The sequence below is a fragment of the Diadema setosum genome, chromosome 1, assembly GCF_964275005.1.
Source record: "Diadema setosum chromosome 1, eeDiaSeto1, whole genome shotgun sequence".
Lineage (NCBI taxonomy): Eukaryota > Metazoa > Echinodermata > Echinoidea > Diadematoida > Diadematidae > Diadema > Diadema setosum.
Genome location: NC_092685.1, coordinates 45,487,520 through 45,504,933, shown reverse-complemented (window position 1 = coordinate 45,504,933; position 17,414 = coordinate 45,487,520). Strand labels below are relative to the sequence as shown.

Genomic DNA, 17,414 nt, shown 5'->3' with positions numbered 1-17,414 from the left:
TATGCACATAATATATATATCTACAAACTATATACATACATACATACATACATACATACATACACATATTATATATATATCTATTGCAATATCCCTGAATTCCTTTGGGATGCTGGAATTAATAATGTTCTAAGCAACTATTTTTTAAAGGGAGGGGTCATAATGAAGTTATATCTCATTTTATTCATATTTATATTTATATGTTATCTTAAATAAAACATATCAAAATATCTTGCAATGCTGTCTTTTACTGCTTAACATGTAATCTGCGGTAAAATGATAAAGTGCTAGAAATTTCTGCAAAAAAAAAAAACACAACAAACCTACACTTCTGATTAATCTGAAGAAAGTTTATCTTTGGAGAAAGTCCAAATGGTAACAACGAATTGCATAATAAATTGAGATTGAAATAATATCATTTATGAACAAAAGCCTATGATATAATATGTGCTTGTTTATATAAATTTCAATATACATATTCTCGTATATATATACATATATGTCTGTGTGTGTGTATTTGTGTGTGTGTTTGTGTGTGTGTGTACATAGCCATCGTTGTAAGTATGGTGTAGTTTATAGCTCAATATCTGTTTAACTTAAAAGATGGTCTCTTCATTGTCTGTTTACGGGATGGTTTCAAAGAATACTTATAACTTTTAGGCCAACCCATTGCAAAACTATTCGGCAACTTTACCCTGCTTCGTCTCTCTATATACATTCTCTCGCACCCTCTCCCTCTCTCACTGCTCTCAGTTTGTGGTATAATTAGCTGCATTCAAGGTCAACGTCAAGAATTGCAAAGACATTTTGTTAGACACCGAAATGAATTCTATGGTCTGCATTCAGCGATCTCGTTTCTGCTTGGTAGGCGCCGTGATAAAGCCCTGGTAGCAAAAACAGCCAAGTGTAGCGAGTCGTGCACGGAATAAAGGCGAGATTCGTAATGGTATTTTGATAGAAACTTGTGAGAAAATATAGTTATGAGTGTGTATGTGTGTGCATGGTGAGCGTGCATTTGTATGCCAGTCGTATTACATATGGCATAGCTCTGTACAGTATGCAGGATCAGCCGAGGGCGGTAGTTTAGAATGTGTTTAAGTCGCTGGCGGTATCGCAAGGATTACAACAGTTTCAAATCTGCCCCAAAGATTCGAATTACCATCAGATGTCCTCCAATCTGGTGTTGGAAATCTTGAGGGCCAAGTTCATGGCTTTGGATTTCCCCAATATCTTTGCCTGCTGATTGGCATACGATAGTTCTGGTCAATCAAGTATTTTGTACGTCGCTAATGGGTGGTCCGTTCGCAAAGCCGCTGTCTGTCTACGTGCGCGCGGACCCATTGATTTGCTCTCCGCGATCGGTGGGCGTGGCGTATTAATTAGCCCGCAGTGGGGCGTGTTGACTCGGGTCAGGCGAGCAAACTGGAGCTCTCACAAGTCTCCCTGCTCTCTCGCAGTGTTTGGTCAACTCTGACAGTTTGAATACAACTCTTTACCACGTCAACACGCGCTCGCATCAGTGGAGGTTGAGACTATATACTTTAGTAGGTATATACAAACATATACACTCCAATCACGCCTGTCGTGGAGATACGACGTGTGTGCTAAAACTTTGTGTGTTTTCTTCTTTTTTTCCCCCGAGTCTGTGCCCACCCAAACTGACACCGTGGATTTCAAGGAGGAACCCATGGCAAATCCCGCCATGATCTCGCCGAAGCCCGGCTACCCGGCGGCGTCTCCCGTCACCATGAACACGATGACGAGTATGCCGGGGATGGGGAGCATGACGTCGATGAACAGCTACGCGAGCTCGATGTCGTCCGGGATGCCGGCGAGTGCGATCTCCAGCATGCCGAGCATGTCGAGTATGTCGGGCATGGGGATGAACGCCGGAATGGGAGGCATGGGGCAGCATTCCATGAACACGATGGGAGGTATGAACACCATGGGCTCGATCAACGGCATGCAGTCCATGGGCGCCATGAACAACCCGGCGGCAATGTCGATGCGCTACGCCCAGGCCCAGGCCGCTAACTCCATCGACCGTATCCGTGCCGACAAGACTTACCGACGGTCGTACACTCACGCTAAGCCTCCCTATTCCTACATCTCTCTCATCACCATGGCCATCCAGCAGTCGCCGCAAAAGATGGTAACGCTGAGCGATATTTACCAGTTTATCATGGACTTGTTCCCTTTCTATCGGCAAAACCAGCAGCGATGGCAAAATTCGATTCGCCACAGCCTGTCGTTCAATGACTGTTTCGTCAAAGTACCGAGAACGCCGGACCGACCGGGAAAAGGTAGTTTTTGGACTCTGCATCCCGATGCCGGTAATATGTTCGAGAACGGCTGCTATCTTCGACGCCAAAAGCGATTCAAATGTCCCAAGAAAGAGGCTCAGAGGCAGGCGCAGAAGGCGGCCGGTGATGACGGGCAGCCGCAGGAGAACGGGGACCCCAACAACACCGGCTCGTCCACCCCGGTATCGCACTCGACACCGACGGACACGGTGGCGTCGGATACCCCTCTCCCCAACCAGAACCAACAACTGGAACATCCACAGCAAGTCTCGACGCCACAACACCACCACCACCAACCCGCCACGCTGCATAAAATGGAGAACCACCAGCTATCTCCGCCACACACAATGAGCAGCTACGTCAACCCGTCGCGACCCATCGCCTACCCGGCAGCGGCGGCGGCGTCCATGGGGATGTCGGGTATGACGGGAATGCATCCAGCCAGCATGTTGGGCCAGCATCCGTCGTTTACGCACACGCACCCATTTTCTATCAACAACCTCATCTCACCAGAACATAAACTGGACATGAAGGCCTACGAGGCCATGGGTTATGCCCCGTATAATTCGATGACCGGTATGCAGGCACAGATGGCCAAACCTACAGTGGACTACAACTCACCCATGGGCCCGGGGGATGCCACCTACTCCCAGCTGACCACCGCTCAGGCCAATCATGCTATGTGAGACAAACTATGACAATGTGTGTTGAAACTTTGGTATGTTTCTAGATTCTCATATTTAGAACGTTTCACCTTCTGTGTTACCCCGCCCCCTCGAGAAGTGTCCAACACCATGGCAGAGAGAAATAGATCAGGGAGCTGATGTTTTTGAAAAACAGATAAAACATGTGCGTCAGGGGAGATGCGGAGGAACCAAACTTTGTTTGTGAGATAACTAACAATTCTGGGGATTTCAGGAGGAGAAACGCATAGAAACCGCTGAAGATACTGTGTCTCGTATTCACTGAGATATATATCCCTTTTTTACCACAGACAATCACACTCTTTTTGTGCAAAAACAGAGAAGAAGAATACAATATCATGTTTTGAATATATAAAGAGAGCTTTAACCTTTCGGTATTTGTAAACCCGGAGATCCACGAACTGATTCCAATTAATGTAATATTTCGTATAATTCTGAAATTACACCTATGGTTTTCCGTCGACTGCATTCCTAGGAAAGCATTTGATATGGATTTGATTTAAAACTTGAGTTCCGCACAGTTTATTATTTCATTGTTATTTATTTGGTATATGTTAGCTTTAGCTCTTGTCGGAGATTAGGTCTAGCTGTCTTGAAACAGAACACAAATTCCACGTTTTTAATAAACAAAATCGAGCAAAAAAAAAAATCCAAAATTCCCTCTTTGCTATACATTTGTATACATTATATTGTTACCATCAAAATCGTTTGGAGAGGAAAAGACATTCAGAAGGAGTTCACTGCTTTAAAAATTGCGATTATTTTTTTTTGAATCTGCAATCAAGGAATGAGTTTTTTGTGTAAGTTGGTACCGAAACAGCTGTGTATGTTTACTGTTCTACCGAATTGATTTGACAATTTTAATATTTCCTCCACCTGATCACAGCAACAATTCTAACTGCTGTCTTACCTCGCCTCGGTTACGTTTACTTTTTACGTTGTTGGCATGTTAACTGAAAATAATGATCTAAATGTTTCCTGAAAATGAATTGCTTGAATAATGTAGGGTTGAGAGATGTTTCACCAAAGTGCCAAATGCAATATATAACTATTTATCCTGAAACATTCTCTCCGAAACAAACTTAATTTAAACCAAACGATGTTGGTCTTTCGCGTAGTAATGTAAACACTGTAAAATATAAAATACCTGTAGTCATTCGAGCTTTATGCCATATATGTAAGATAGACCCATCTCCATTTTGATACACATATGTTTTTTTTTTGCATATAAAATGTAGCTTTAAAAAAAAATCAAATGTGATGAATACATTTGCCATTATGATAATTTGTAATAAAAATGTACGTATATCTCAAGTAGTGATTCCTTTTTGATAACCCATCTCAAACCAAAGAATATCAAAATGGATATGTTTCTCGTTATGTTTTGCCACGAAGCAATGAATGTTAGATGTCTTTTTCTCACAACTCTTGTTTATACTTTTTTTTCCTGTAAAATACGCGTTCAGTTTCGATGAAACTTTTGCATGTTCCGTTGACATCAAGTGAATCCAAATAAGTCTGATTCAGCAAAGATTCTTTTCTTGTTCTTTAGAATAAAATGCTGAAAGGAATGACATTTGCCGTTTCCACAAGAAAAATTTCGTTACTTTCAAATCAGAATGTGGCATTATTTGCGTGACTAGGCAGGAATGTTTGATCATTGCTTATGTGAAAAATGTCGTTTTGATGACTTGTTGTTGTTGTGTGTAAGTGTGCGTGTGTCCGCGTGTGTGTGTGTGTGTGTGTGTGCGTGTGTGTGTGTGATGTGTGTGTTTATATGTGTCTGTGTGTATTAACGTGCGAGTGTATGTGTGATATTTGTGCGACTGTGCTATTGTGAGTAAATGTGTCTTCTTACCAAAACATTCGTAAATTTCTCGAGCTTCTTAGAGCCTAATTTGCTTTCACTGTGCATTCTCAGGATGCATTTCTGCTTGTAAGGTTTGCCAACCCTGTGTTTTTAGGCACTGGTGCAAAACGATTCGCTAAACCGAAGTGCTACGCACTGTAGCCAGAGTTATTGTGTACGCACACTCACAGTGCGGGATGGTGCCTCTATGAAACAGCATACATACACGAAAACCCATTTCCTTTAAGTGTTTGCATCTACGTTCTTCTTTTTTTCAATTCATATCATAATAACACATTGCTGCTTCTAAAATATGATTTCTGACAAATAAAACTCAGTCCAGTTGAGGAGTTATTACAAATCATGTGAAATATAAAACACCCAAACCCAACCAAGTGAATACTCTCCATGTCTTTCCTTTCATCTAAATGTTTCATCTAAACAACAAGCACTGGTGAAAATATATCCAAAGATAATATTTCCTTGTCAAACTAAATATGAAACATTCTATCTTGGTACCTGCTTGACCTGTATGTAATTTTTAAGGATAAAGAAAACACAAGAGCGCACAGAAACTTGCAGAAATTCATTGTCATACAAATTAAAGGTTGTGGCCTCTATATGTTTGAATTCATGGATCCTGTCGTGTAGTTAATATTGTCCCTATACTGAATGTGAAAGGATTTGATTACATCTTTTTTACGATTTCTTGACTTAGCAAGTTGTTTGATGGCTATATACGATAATGTCTTATCTGATACGATAGGAAATGTATATCACAAAGCAATTTCTAACATATTATTCTGAAACAGACAGAGTAAGTGTATAGTCATAAGTCACACAATGATTTATAAGATATGGATGAATATCAGGCATTAAATGACATGATTAGTCTCTATAATGTCATCATGTAGACAAAATCTTACTAGAGCTTGGATTTGAATGTCGTCAGTATGATTTTTTTTTAATGGGAAATCTCGATGTATCATTTCGTCATGAGCCTTTCACATACTTTACGATTGCTCTTCGTAGGACAGAAATGGTGCTTTTTGTGAAATTCTGTATCGAGATTACAACTTGCATCATTATGTTAGTAGTCTTGTTTGCACTCACTGGGATTGGTCCTGAAGAATTTACATGTTAGAAGATGTCTTTTCTACAGACTTGAGGTCGTGACCTAGCTAGAGAAAACTCCTGTGGACATGAATAGATAACACCTTAGCATTCAGTGAGGATTAAACTTAAATGATCCGCCGTTTTCTTTTCTCCACCACCTGTAAGCCGCCTATGCGTACCCTTATTCTCTTTGTGCCCTTAAAAGGGGATCACTAATTGGTTGTCAATGGACGCGGGCGCCGTAATTTCGGAAGGTTTTTAATCCTACAAAGGGGAACGGCCGAAACTTTAACAAAAAGGGGATGAATGTTCCTGGCCATTGTTTAAAGCTATAATCGTTTGTCAATAGGAAGGACCATTTAACGCCAGTTATACTGCCTGACCGCAGTGTGTTCGTTTAAACGCGCTTAACTAGAGAACAGTGGCTTAAATCTGGTAAAATCCTTTAATTGAGACCGATTTAATCCTTAACATAGTTGCACCAGCGACGGGGAGATTATGATATAATCAAAACCTGGGGCGCTTTAAGCCCAGTAAACGGTCCTTTGATAGAAATCTCCTTCTTTCGGCAAATCTGGTTTTCAAAGCTAGAGTGATGGTTGAAGTTGATGACATCATAACCAAAATACACGAGAAAATAATATGCATATACACAATATTACACTTTCAATTTCAAATAAAAAATTCACATTTGAAACTGGAATTAAAATAACTTATTGGTAAAATACATTAAACAATATCTCTTGACACTCAATATGTAAATGAAAATATGTGAATAAATCTAACACACACACACACACACACACATATATACACCTATATGTACATATTCAAACCAAATTTGGCACATAATTTTCGACTACTAGGGTATTTCAATATTGACAGTGTTATTTCAATGCGTCCTTTGACTCATGGAGATACGTGTATTAGGAATGTCTAAAGACAGGCATTTTCTTGCGTTGATGTGAATTACCTCGATCAGTACCTAAACTTAAAGCCAAGCACTGGTCAGAAAGAGGGGGGGGGGGGGCGTTAAGCTGTAAGACTCATCGTATCATATTCGATATCTAATTCCTTAAACTTGTCAGACAGCATGATATAAGTGTTGCAAACGATAATGCAACGATTCGAGAAGGTTTTGGGAAGCGATTAGTCCCCCTTGCGTGTGTGTGTGAGTGTGTGTCGCAGAAATCTTGTAGCGGGGCGCCTCGCTGACTTCAAGCCGCCGCATCCCCGGTGCGATCAGCGGCTCTTGCATGCCCTGCGGAAATTCTCGGGCTCGGGTGACGGCTGCTCGCACCCCGATCCACTCAAACTCGCTGCGGAAATGAACGCTGGTGGATACCCACTCCAAAAGCCGAGGTGATTTTTAACTCCTCTTGCATTCTTTTCCCCTCCTCATTCCTCTCCCTTCTTACCCTCTGTTTTCCCTCCCTTCTACTCTCTAACTCCCCCACTCCTTCGTTTTAGCCTCAGGAAAACATCCTCGAGATCCCGTCTAAATTGCCATAAATATCCATGTTAACTTTTCGTGGGCCGCACATTAGCCGGGAGCGGGACAGTTTTCGTGAATTAGGCCCGATGTAAGGTACTAGACTCCTAAATAGCTTGCCACCCGATATCATGGCCATGTTAGCAGTAAACCTCATAACAACCAAACGTGTGGAAAACCATGTCGGTATTTCTCTCCGTGTGAGGCAGATCCCGCCATTTGTTGCCCCGTCCACTTCGCCCTGACTTCGGCATCATTATTCATGGCGTGTCGGTAAGCAGACACGACACGGCTGCTTCCCCTCGGAACGTGCAATAACGCGAGAGAATGCCCAACCACACACTGATTCACTTGCTACATTCGTCATCACCTCCATCGAATGCGACTTGATGAACAACTTATAAATGACAACGACCACATTCATAATGACTATATTGAACAGACCTTGAATATCGTTACGAAATGACATAGAAAGAAAGCAACTAATACATTTAACTCCTCAATTTGTCCTTTGATCAATAATATCATTAATATCATTACTGTTGATTTGGCCGTCTTTCAAGACTTAGTGAGAATATGATTTCAATAATTAAGTAAGGAAATCAAAGTAAAACATTACTATGAAATAATAAAAAGGATATATACATTGATTAACAATGAATGATAACACTAACTGAATCGATACCACCTAAAATGTTTATGGAAATTGTTTAAAAAAAGTAAACAAAGTTACTCCATAAATGTCATGAAAGTTATCCCACAAAATCATTCCAACAGCCTGCATGATTATCCATTGTCTAATACACCGTTTATTAATTCTATATGACTTAGTTTAAAGTTTGTTAAAGTAAAAATATACGTGCTAATGTAAATATTTGAAATATTTTGTAATCAAACAATTACGCTGTTTTCATGATTGTGTATAATTTGTTTGTGGTTGGAAATGGAAAAGAAATGAAATAAAATAAAATAAAATGGAATGAAATTAAGTTAAATTGAATTTAATTAAATCAAAGAGTCATTGATTTTATGTCACATATTTTTGCAATGGATCTGATACTTAATCTGCTTTTCTGCGAATTGAGATACGTTAGACCCATAATGCTAGTGTTATCGGACTTTTTTGTTTAAGCAAGTGAAGCATATAAATTATCACTATTTTCGATTGCAGATGGGCATAACGTGTATCCATTTAACATGACTTTATTCACTGATGCCAACCTTAATAGGCCACTTACATTTTATTAGGAGCTACCTTTTGTACGAATGATCGGTTTTGAATACAGCATCAAACAATCAGAACACCATGGGAGAAAGAGAAACTGTAAACAAAGGGATTAAAAAAAAACCTATAGAAACCCAAAAAGAAACTAATTAAAACAAAATTCTTCAATCATAAAGCAATCACCAAGAAAGATAATTGCAAGTCATCGAAATTAATCATCAAGAGATTATGTGGTCAAGTGTAATTTGGTAGGACACTTGAGCTTCCCGAACGGCTACCCCTCCCCCCCCCTTGTTTCACCTACATCACTCTCAATAACACAACCACTCAATGACTGTGGCCTCATGATAGCTATGATTGAAACCAGTTTGTCCAAACTCCGAGTTTTTAACTACATCATTCGATTTCGCCATGCCAGCGAGTCTAATTCTAACCAATTTGAGATAATACGTCTTTATCGAGCCCGTAATGGACGCCTATGAAATTGGCTCGGATCTCCATAACTCATTTACGATTAGAGGTGTTTTAGCCTTTTCCGCCCCACAAGAAGGGAAAAAATAGAAACAAGGCTATTAAGTGGCATTTGATGGGGAACTCGTGGCAGTGAATGGTGCGTGCAAATGGTATAGAGGATAATATTATATGGCAACATGCATAACCGTATAAAGTCTATGGCAATATATGACTCTATGTTTAAGTGAGCGTCATGTAGTGATGGTGTAGCCGGGATATAACATGGATATGGAACTGATATCTGTGATAGGGAAGAGAGGATACTGATGGGTCGTGTATACGCACAAGACTGACACAGCGCGCAATTATCATATCGCACTCCAGGACGTGAGCTCTTAGTTTTAATCCGTTTTCGTGTTCGCTACGTAAGTTCCCTTCATCATGGTGTGGTTATATATAAAACACAAAACTAGGTAGAAAAAAAAATCAAGAGGGGGAACCACAAAGACCCTCATCAAGGTAATCGCGATAACTCGTGGAGCCCATCAAAGTTTTAAGGGAGCGATAAGACAGTAGTTAGGGTCTACAAAATATGAACTTTATCCGTTGAGAGGTGGGCTAATCGCACGTAATAAGTTACTTATTAATGGCAGGCATGCAGGGATAGGCAGCAGTATCACCTTGTGATAAAGGGAAGCTTATAAAAAAATCTGATAAATGAAAAGGAATATAAAAAAGAGACTGGAAGATATCAAGTTTAGATTACACCAGCCCCGTCGTTAGCCAGAAAATATGACAAGAAGGGTATCGAACCCGTTTTTCCTACATCTTGTTTTGCTCAAAAGTGCGGAAGATAAAACCTAAATCCCGAAGATCTTAATGCCTAACCTGGCAATTTAATGGCAAACCTATATCTAAGGGATGGTGTATGGGAAGCTGAATACCTGCGTAAATCGTTCTAACACTTACCTACCATCTAGTATGTGTATGCACACACACACACACACACACTCACACACACACACACACCCTCACACATATATACATACATGATAATATATATTATATGTACTGATATTAAAATGATTGGTATTTTCAGTGTCACAAAAACTCCACAGAATCATAAACAGCAACCAAGTAAAGTGTCAACCTCACATCAACCTTTAGAGACAATATGGACACCACGCATGTTGATAATTATATTGGTTACAGTCGAGGATTCAATGAAAGAACAACATAGCAAACCTATATTTGAATTTATCACATATAATGTTTAACAGAAAATAATAATATAATACCACTGGCTTAGTTTGTGGAGTACCTGATCTTCACAAGAGTTGGATTAATATTGTTTAGATCGTGCTAGAAAAGATTTCCAAAACAAAGTATGACAGTATTAACCTTTCTGAACAGAAATGAGTCATTTTCTCTCGAAAATAATACAATAATCTATAGATCTGTATAGGGTATGCTTGAATAAATTACAATTTAATAATGATTAACACCCTGTACGAGGGTTATATTACACAAACAACTGGAACACAAACAGCCGGGGGTATGTCAGTTTTATCTGGCTTTGCAAGAACTGACGCAGAGCAGTCAAGCTTTTGCTCATTTTTTGATAACTCTCCCAAAGTGAAATGTCATTTAACGATTTGTCTTCTTAATAGTACAGGCAAAGTTAAAGTGAATTATACTCATATGAATCAGAGTAAGTCTGAATGATTTAGAAATACTGGTGCTCAAATGAAATAATTTCCTTCTTTTTGTAAGCGAAAGGTTGTTATGTGTCAGTTGATATTGGACAAAATAACATCTTTTCATCAATCTGTCTCCTTCCTTCATCAGAAGGAAACTAACAAGCAGAAAGCCGTACATCAAATGATGGAATAATTTGGTTCTCCCGCCTCATCGCTTTTATTTGACCTCTGACCTCTTCTCTCAGTATGCTTCCCCCCCCCCCCCCCCCCACCCTCGTGTATGCATAATGTTCGCCAGGAAAATATGTACCCAAGTCCGGCGTAAAACAATCAAACGGTTTGATTGCACGGGGAAAGCCATTGTAAACAGTTTCGTCACGGGGGCCATGCACGCGGAACGAACGAGCGCGTAGCTGCTGTGAACTAATATTGTCTTCTCTCTCCCTCTCTTCCTCGGTGTTGGTAAATATAATCAGTGAGGACATCGTGATATACTGAAAAAAGAGATAAAGAGAGACTGGAAGAGAGAGAAAGGGAGATTAAGAAAGAGGGAGAAAACATAGAGAAAGGTATGTACACATAGAGTGAGAGAATGAGATGAGAGAGAAGGAGTGTGTGTGTGTGTGTGTGTGTATGTGTGTGTGGGAAAGAGAGAGAGAGAGAGAAAGAGAAGATGAGAGACAGGTAGGAAAAGACAGGACGGCGGGTGAAGACTGGGAGAATGTATTTTAACAAACTTGAAGAAGACTACGGGCACGCGAAGTCATGCTTTCCTTTTCTTTTTCCTTTCATTAACTTTTTTGTTGTTGTTGTTAGTAATCAAAGAGCATAGTAAAATGTTATGGTGTTTTTTAGTTTCAAGGTCTACTGGCACCATTAGCACTTCCCCTCATATATAAAAAAGGCAGGGTAGTTTTATGAAGTATACAGTGTACATAATTCATTTCTTAAGCGTATCATGAGCTCTAGCAGCGCAGAAGATAATATGTACATAGGTTCTGCTCTTTATACATTGATGCTATCATTATCACATTATACATTCGTGTGTGTGTGAACAATATTTAATTATTTACTTAATTTTATGCATTTTCTGAAGAACATTTGCACAATACTGAAACAGCTTTCTCCTAATTCTTTTATAAGGAAAACCAAATCAGATGCTAAGCATCCCCATATTTTTTTTTTTTCGTTTATATAGACGCTATTTCACGTCTGTGAAGTAATCATAAGGGTGGTATTTGCGTTTTGATGTATCTTGAATATATCAACATAGACAACGATTTGGTGGTGACCTACAACTTCAAAACATAACATACATTAATCAGCATCGGAGGAACAGGTGTCACTGGTGGACCGGTGTCACTACAGTGCGTGTATTCACATGTGACGCGTACAAATCCTTTGCATTTTTGCAGCATCTTGGCACAGTGTAATATTTTAATGCGATTAATAAGGGGGAGGGGTGGGAGTGTAGGGGCACCAAGACATTGGAAAAGTTATGTTTTGTTTTGGCCAAAGCATCTTGAATGCATAGAGAAACATGTATACATACGTACATACAATTTACTGTACGTATCATAATTATGTAGACCTATACATTATGTGTGCACGAACTTCTTCATTATGAAGACGAATAATCAAGACAATGTGCATTATGTACGCACTTGTTCGAAAATTTATGAACTCTAATATGTGATATCACTGTCAGTTATTTCTTGGTGGAAAATAACAAAAGTGCAATATGTTTTGATATTGTAACGTGACAACGCACGCGCACGCGCGCACACACACACGTTGGATCACATGCGCTTACGATAAAGACCCCTATATGAGAGAGTCTTCCACGCACATTCCCCGAGCATGTATATACATTTACATATAATGTGTCAAGCGTGTAATATTTGCGATAGTGCATAATGGTGATTAACAATTATATCCTATCGTTTATTGCCAAACACTATACTTTCCGATAGGAATACGTATAGAGACCGGGTTGTTCATCAACCTTGACAACTGGATTTCATTTTCCTTGGGGAAAGTTTTCATCTTCGCAATTCTGGTGTGGATCGACATCAAGACATTGTTTCGCAAGTGCACGTTCAGTCTTCCCTACGCCTTGATGGGACAACCGAATGAATTTTTTCGAATAAACATCCATAATCCCCGCTCAGAAATAAATAGCGGCTTCGCACACCAACTCTTGTGTCCGACGTTCTATCATGGCGGGCTGCATATAATATGTATATCTTGACAGGGGCCGAGTGCAAATAAGGTCCACTCCATTGTATTGAGACTGCGCTGGGGAGTCGATAGCAGGCGATCAGTGGAGCGAAGTTTTGGATTTTTTCCTCCTCTTTTTCTCTCCCTCCCTCCATCTTCTACTTCTTTTTTGGTCGGAGAAGTACGGTCTCGGCGCGCTCGGCTCTCCAGCGCAGCTCTCGTACGGCGCTCCGGATGATAGACCGCGGGGACGCGCCCTCCTCCAGCCGTCGTCTGGTCTCGCGGGACGGAGCGACCGACGCCCAAGGAAGCATAATTTTTTCATAGCCTCGCTACGGACAATCCCAGCCAAGTCGCTCTTCAAGTTCTCATAGTTGCTGCTATTCACCTTAAAAAACGCACATGAAAGGAAAGAGACGCACGAGAAAGGGTTATAGAGAGGTATGGGTGAGATTTCTCGCCTTTTCATCTGTCCCCCAAAAGCGCTATATGCTTCTCCGGCTCGGCTATCTCAGCGTCGACTGCGAGCCGACTCCCGCACCTCCTGCCGATGAATTTCGGTAAAGGGGTGAGGTCTTGGTTGAACCTAAGCAGCCCGTTTAGAATGTTCTTTGTTACGAAGTAATTTACTGACACGAAGAGAGAAAGAGAGGAGAGACAGATAGGGTGAATAGAAGAGATGGGAGAAAGACATAGAAAACGAAGATATTTTGAGAGACAGATTTTGAGACAGAGAAAAGTGTAAGACGACAGCAATCAAGAAAATTGAGACAGAGACAGATAGAGATAGAGGACGGAGAGAGATGAAGAGATATAGAAAGAGAGACAAATGTAATTCATAACCACTCATTATTCGCTACAAGGACAAAACTTCGATGGTGCACGTCCCCATCGCCAATGACTTGAACGGGCTTGGAATGACAATGCGTTCAACGCTGGTATAATCGCATAATAATCCTTCCAAACTTTTGTTAGTGGTTTTTTTTTTCTTCAGGCAAATCTTCGTCGGTACCATTCAAAGTGATGCACGTGTGCAGTCATTATTTTCTCGCTTTCTTTCAGCTTTATTATTCATATCAGCCATCCTTGACATAAGTTCAATAGCTCTTCTGTGTTTCTAAATTATATCCCATTTCCCGTATTATCTCCCTGTCTAATATCATAAAATGTTATTCCTCCTACGAATCTCTTCCGCTTACTCCGTGACTTGTCACAGAGAGGGGAATTCGGCTTCGGGGTTCTGCTTTTGCCCTGTAGAGACCACCAGTTGGAAAACAATCACTGACGCCTTTAGCAATCATCATACTCATGAAATATACTTGAATTCAATAGTTAAGCGTGGAAATCGAGAGCAGATGATGTTTGACACCTACAGGTCCAATAGTCACGACGTCATGAAAGAAACGTCAATCGAACGTAAAGAAACGTCATTCGAACGTGAAGAAACGCCAGCCGAACGAGCTTTGTCCTTCGATAAACTGACAGGCAAGAAGAATCATTGCATCCTGCAGCATAATAATGCACAAAACATTGTGGTTTTATTTTCTTTCTCTTTGTATTTTCAGTGCATCGTTATAGTAACGTTTAATTTTCATTTTTGGGCTGGTGACTTAGTCTAAGCAGGTATCGAAATACAGCTGGCAACTTTCCACTGAGGTTCTGTCCGATTAATGAACGGGCGTCTTTGGGAAATGCTACGCCATCGTTTAGAAGCTTTATTGCCCCTGTGTCTTTTATGTGGTTTTACCGAGAAATTATGTCTTAACGTCATCATTAATTGACACAAAAATTGATGATCCCATGAGTATTGTCGACTATGATGGTGAATATCTTTGTGCCTTTTTAGGGGAGTAGGGGATCCCAGAACACAAAAACACAGGACAAATATTCCGCATAAGAACAAAATTGCATTAGTCTGCTGATCTATATCTTTTAGTGTCCATCTGCGGTAGCAAGACGTCTGTTCCTTGACTCTGTGGACACCTTTAGATATCATAGAGAATATACACTGAACCAAGTAAGCGGGCCACTATATTACATTGATGGGGTAGCCTTAAATTGGATAAATAAAAGATATTAAGCAAACGTTACTGCATGATATACACAGAAAATGGAAATTGCATGCATACTTCACAATAGACAATGAATGTCAATCAGCACAAAATGTGAAGGCTTTTTTTAGTCGAACGAGGAGATTATCAGAACAGAGTATTCAAATATACGAATCAGCAGAACTGGTAAACTGCGTATAAAATGTGCAAAACATGTACGACACCATTAATGGAAAAGGGCTGTTATAGAGACAACTTTACATTGAGAACGGTACGATTATGAAGCTCATCAAATACAACATAGTGAAGATATATGTAAAAATCGTGTAACTCTAAGGCAACAACCGGGTGAGTATTACATTCTCTTGCTGCAAATCTGCTCTTTAACAGTAGCAGTATGATTATGCGCGATATGAAAGGGCGCGCCTTAAACAGGGACTGCTGATAGTCTAAATGGAAAAGTCAGAAAGAATCCGGTTGCATTATGTGTGCTCCATCCAGAGATTCAATTCAAAGAATCACCACAAAGGTGACCCGGATTGACATGCTTTAATGATATATCACAGCAGCAACGGAACATCACATTGAAACCTAATTGTTTGTTGCTGAGGTGTCTTGCAGTCGAGGACTGTTATGACTTGATGATCACTATTATAATTATTAGAATAGCTATTGAAATAGCCCCTTTCAAATGTGGTGGTGCTCCAAAGCACCGTACAACATACTAGTAATCATTGTGAGAACATCCGACTACGTTAGTACCCTAGAATATAATACTCAGTGACTACTTATCATACTCTAGCAGGAGTACACACACACACACACACACACACACACACACACCCATATAGGACTATTTTATTTATAAAAATGTGTTGCGTGTTTGTGTTATGCATATAATTTTATTCTGAAGACTTTGAATAATTCTATACAAATCAATAGTCCAAAAATGAATACAACAACGCTGAACACATTTCAAAACCTCCAATCTGTATTAGATAAAGATGACAATGTTTACGAATACCCCTACTAAATTTATATGGTCCCAATTATACACAATATAGGACGACAGATTTTTTTTTTTGTCACTGTAGGTCTTTTATATTTGGTCGAGGCAACCATGAAAGATGAAGCTTATATGCTGGACCGCGTTGTAATAATATCTGGTGTCGACGGAGTCTGACGCCTTCTGTATAACCCACTGAAGACTGGTCCCTAGCACACTTGGGCAGATGTCTAAAAAAAGTGCGTGTTGTAGGAAAATCTGCTCGTCCTCAACTGGTTAAGTTACTTCCCGTTGTTGCTAGGGACTATGCTGTCGTAGCAAAGCAATGAGAAGGCACTAATACAGACGATGAGCGCCGAAAAGGGGGGCCCAGACACTTCCTCGTGCCGCCAAACTTAGATGGTATCCTAGCGACCGGCAGGGAATTAAGATTCCTCCCTCCGTGGGTATAAGTCTACAGCAAAATGTATTGTGACCTCATAATTTTGTCAGGATGACCCTCACCACCTGGCCACCTGGTAAACTCTCTTACGTCATGATAAATGAAGGCCAGATCTCACGAAAGAAGCAACCTAAGACATTAACCTATCATCATGGATTCAACAGTGGCTATGGAGCTTCTCTTGGTGGAGACAAGGAGGAACCTTCTGAATGTTGTTAGAGGACCATTCCGCGAGGAATAAGAAGAGGGACCTTAAGTTAGGTCGTAGACGGAGGATATGGTAGAAAGCAGGACTGCTATGCAAAGAATCAAAAGCATCAAATTAGTGCGGTCTTAAGAGAACTCGTACAGGCATGAATGACATTTGAATCATTTTGAATGGAGGTAAGTCAGTGGACATAGCGTTTCACAGGTGTCTCGAAACAGGTTCTGAACATGCCATGCAATAATCCAATTTTTCCCATCGTATGACATTTGTGAAATCGATGAAATTTCTAGTCATGCCCAGTCATGTCACGAGACAGAGACAATACTTCTTTTTAAATCATTTTGGGTAAATTTTCTCTGAGTAGTTTTTTTTTTTCCAACTGCAAAGATTCTACGTAAGACTAATACCAACATTTAGTAGTTAAAAGCACTATATATTTGTATAGGCCACTAACATCAATGGATATCAGAAAGTGTTCGCAACAAGACCAATAGAGGATATACAGTAACCTTTCAAGAGTATTTAAGACGTTTTATGATCATGTTTAAAAGTTTCAATTGGGATTGTCGGCTGATTATGATGCACGACCTACAGCCTATTTGATAGACAGTTTTCAAAAATGAGTTATGGCCACGCATAATTCAT

At 40.1% G+C, this 17,414-nt stretch overlaps 1 protein-coding gene across 1 annotated transcript; it reads left to right on the top strand.

Annotated features, from left to right (window-relative positions):
- Nucleotides 1-1,491: 1,491 nt before the first annotated feature.
- Nucleotides 1,492-3,157, top strand: LOC140231192 (hepatocyte nuclear factor 3-beta-like). The gene has a single exon (XM_072311342.1). The coding sequence runs from the start codon at nt 1,688-1,690 to the stop codon at nt 2,987-2,989; it is 1,302 nt and encodes a 433-aa protein (XP_072167443.1). The 5' UTR covers nt 1,492-1,687; the 3' UTR covers nt 2,990-3,157.
- The last annotated feature ends 14,257 nt before the right edge of the window (nt 3,158-17,414 follow it).

What these genes read in the sequence shown, in the direction of transcription:
- LOC140231192 (XM_072311342.1), top strand. Translation starts at nt 1,688, where the DNA reads ATGGCAAATCCCGCCATGATCTCGCCGAAGCCCGGCTACCCGGCGGCG.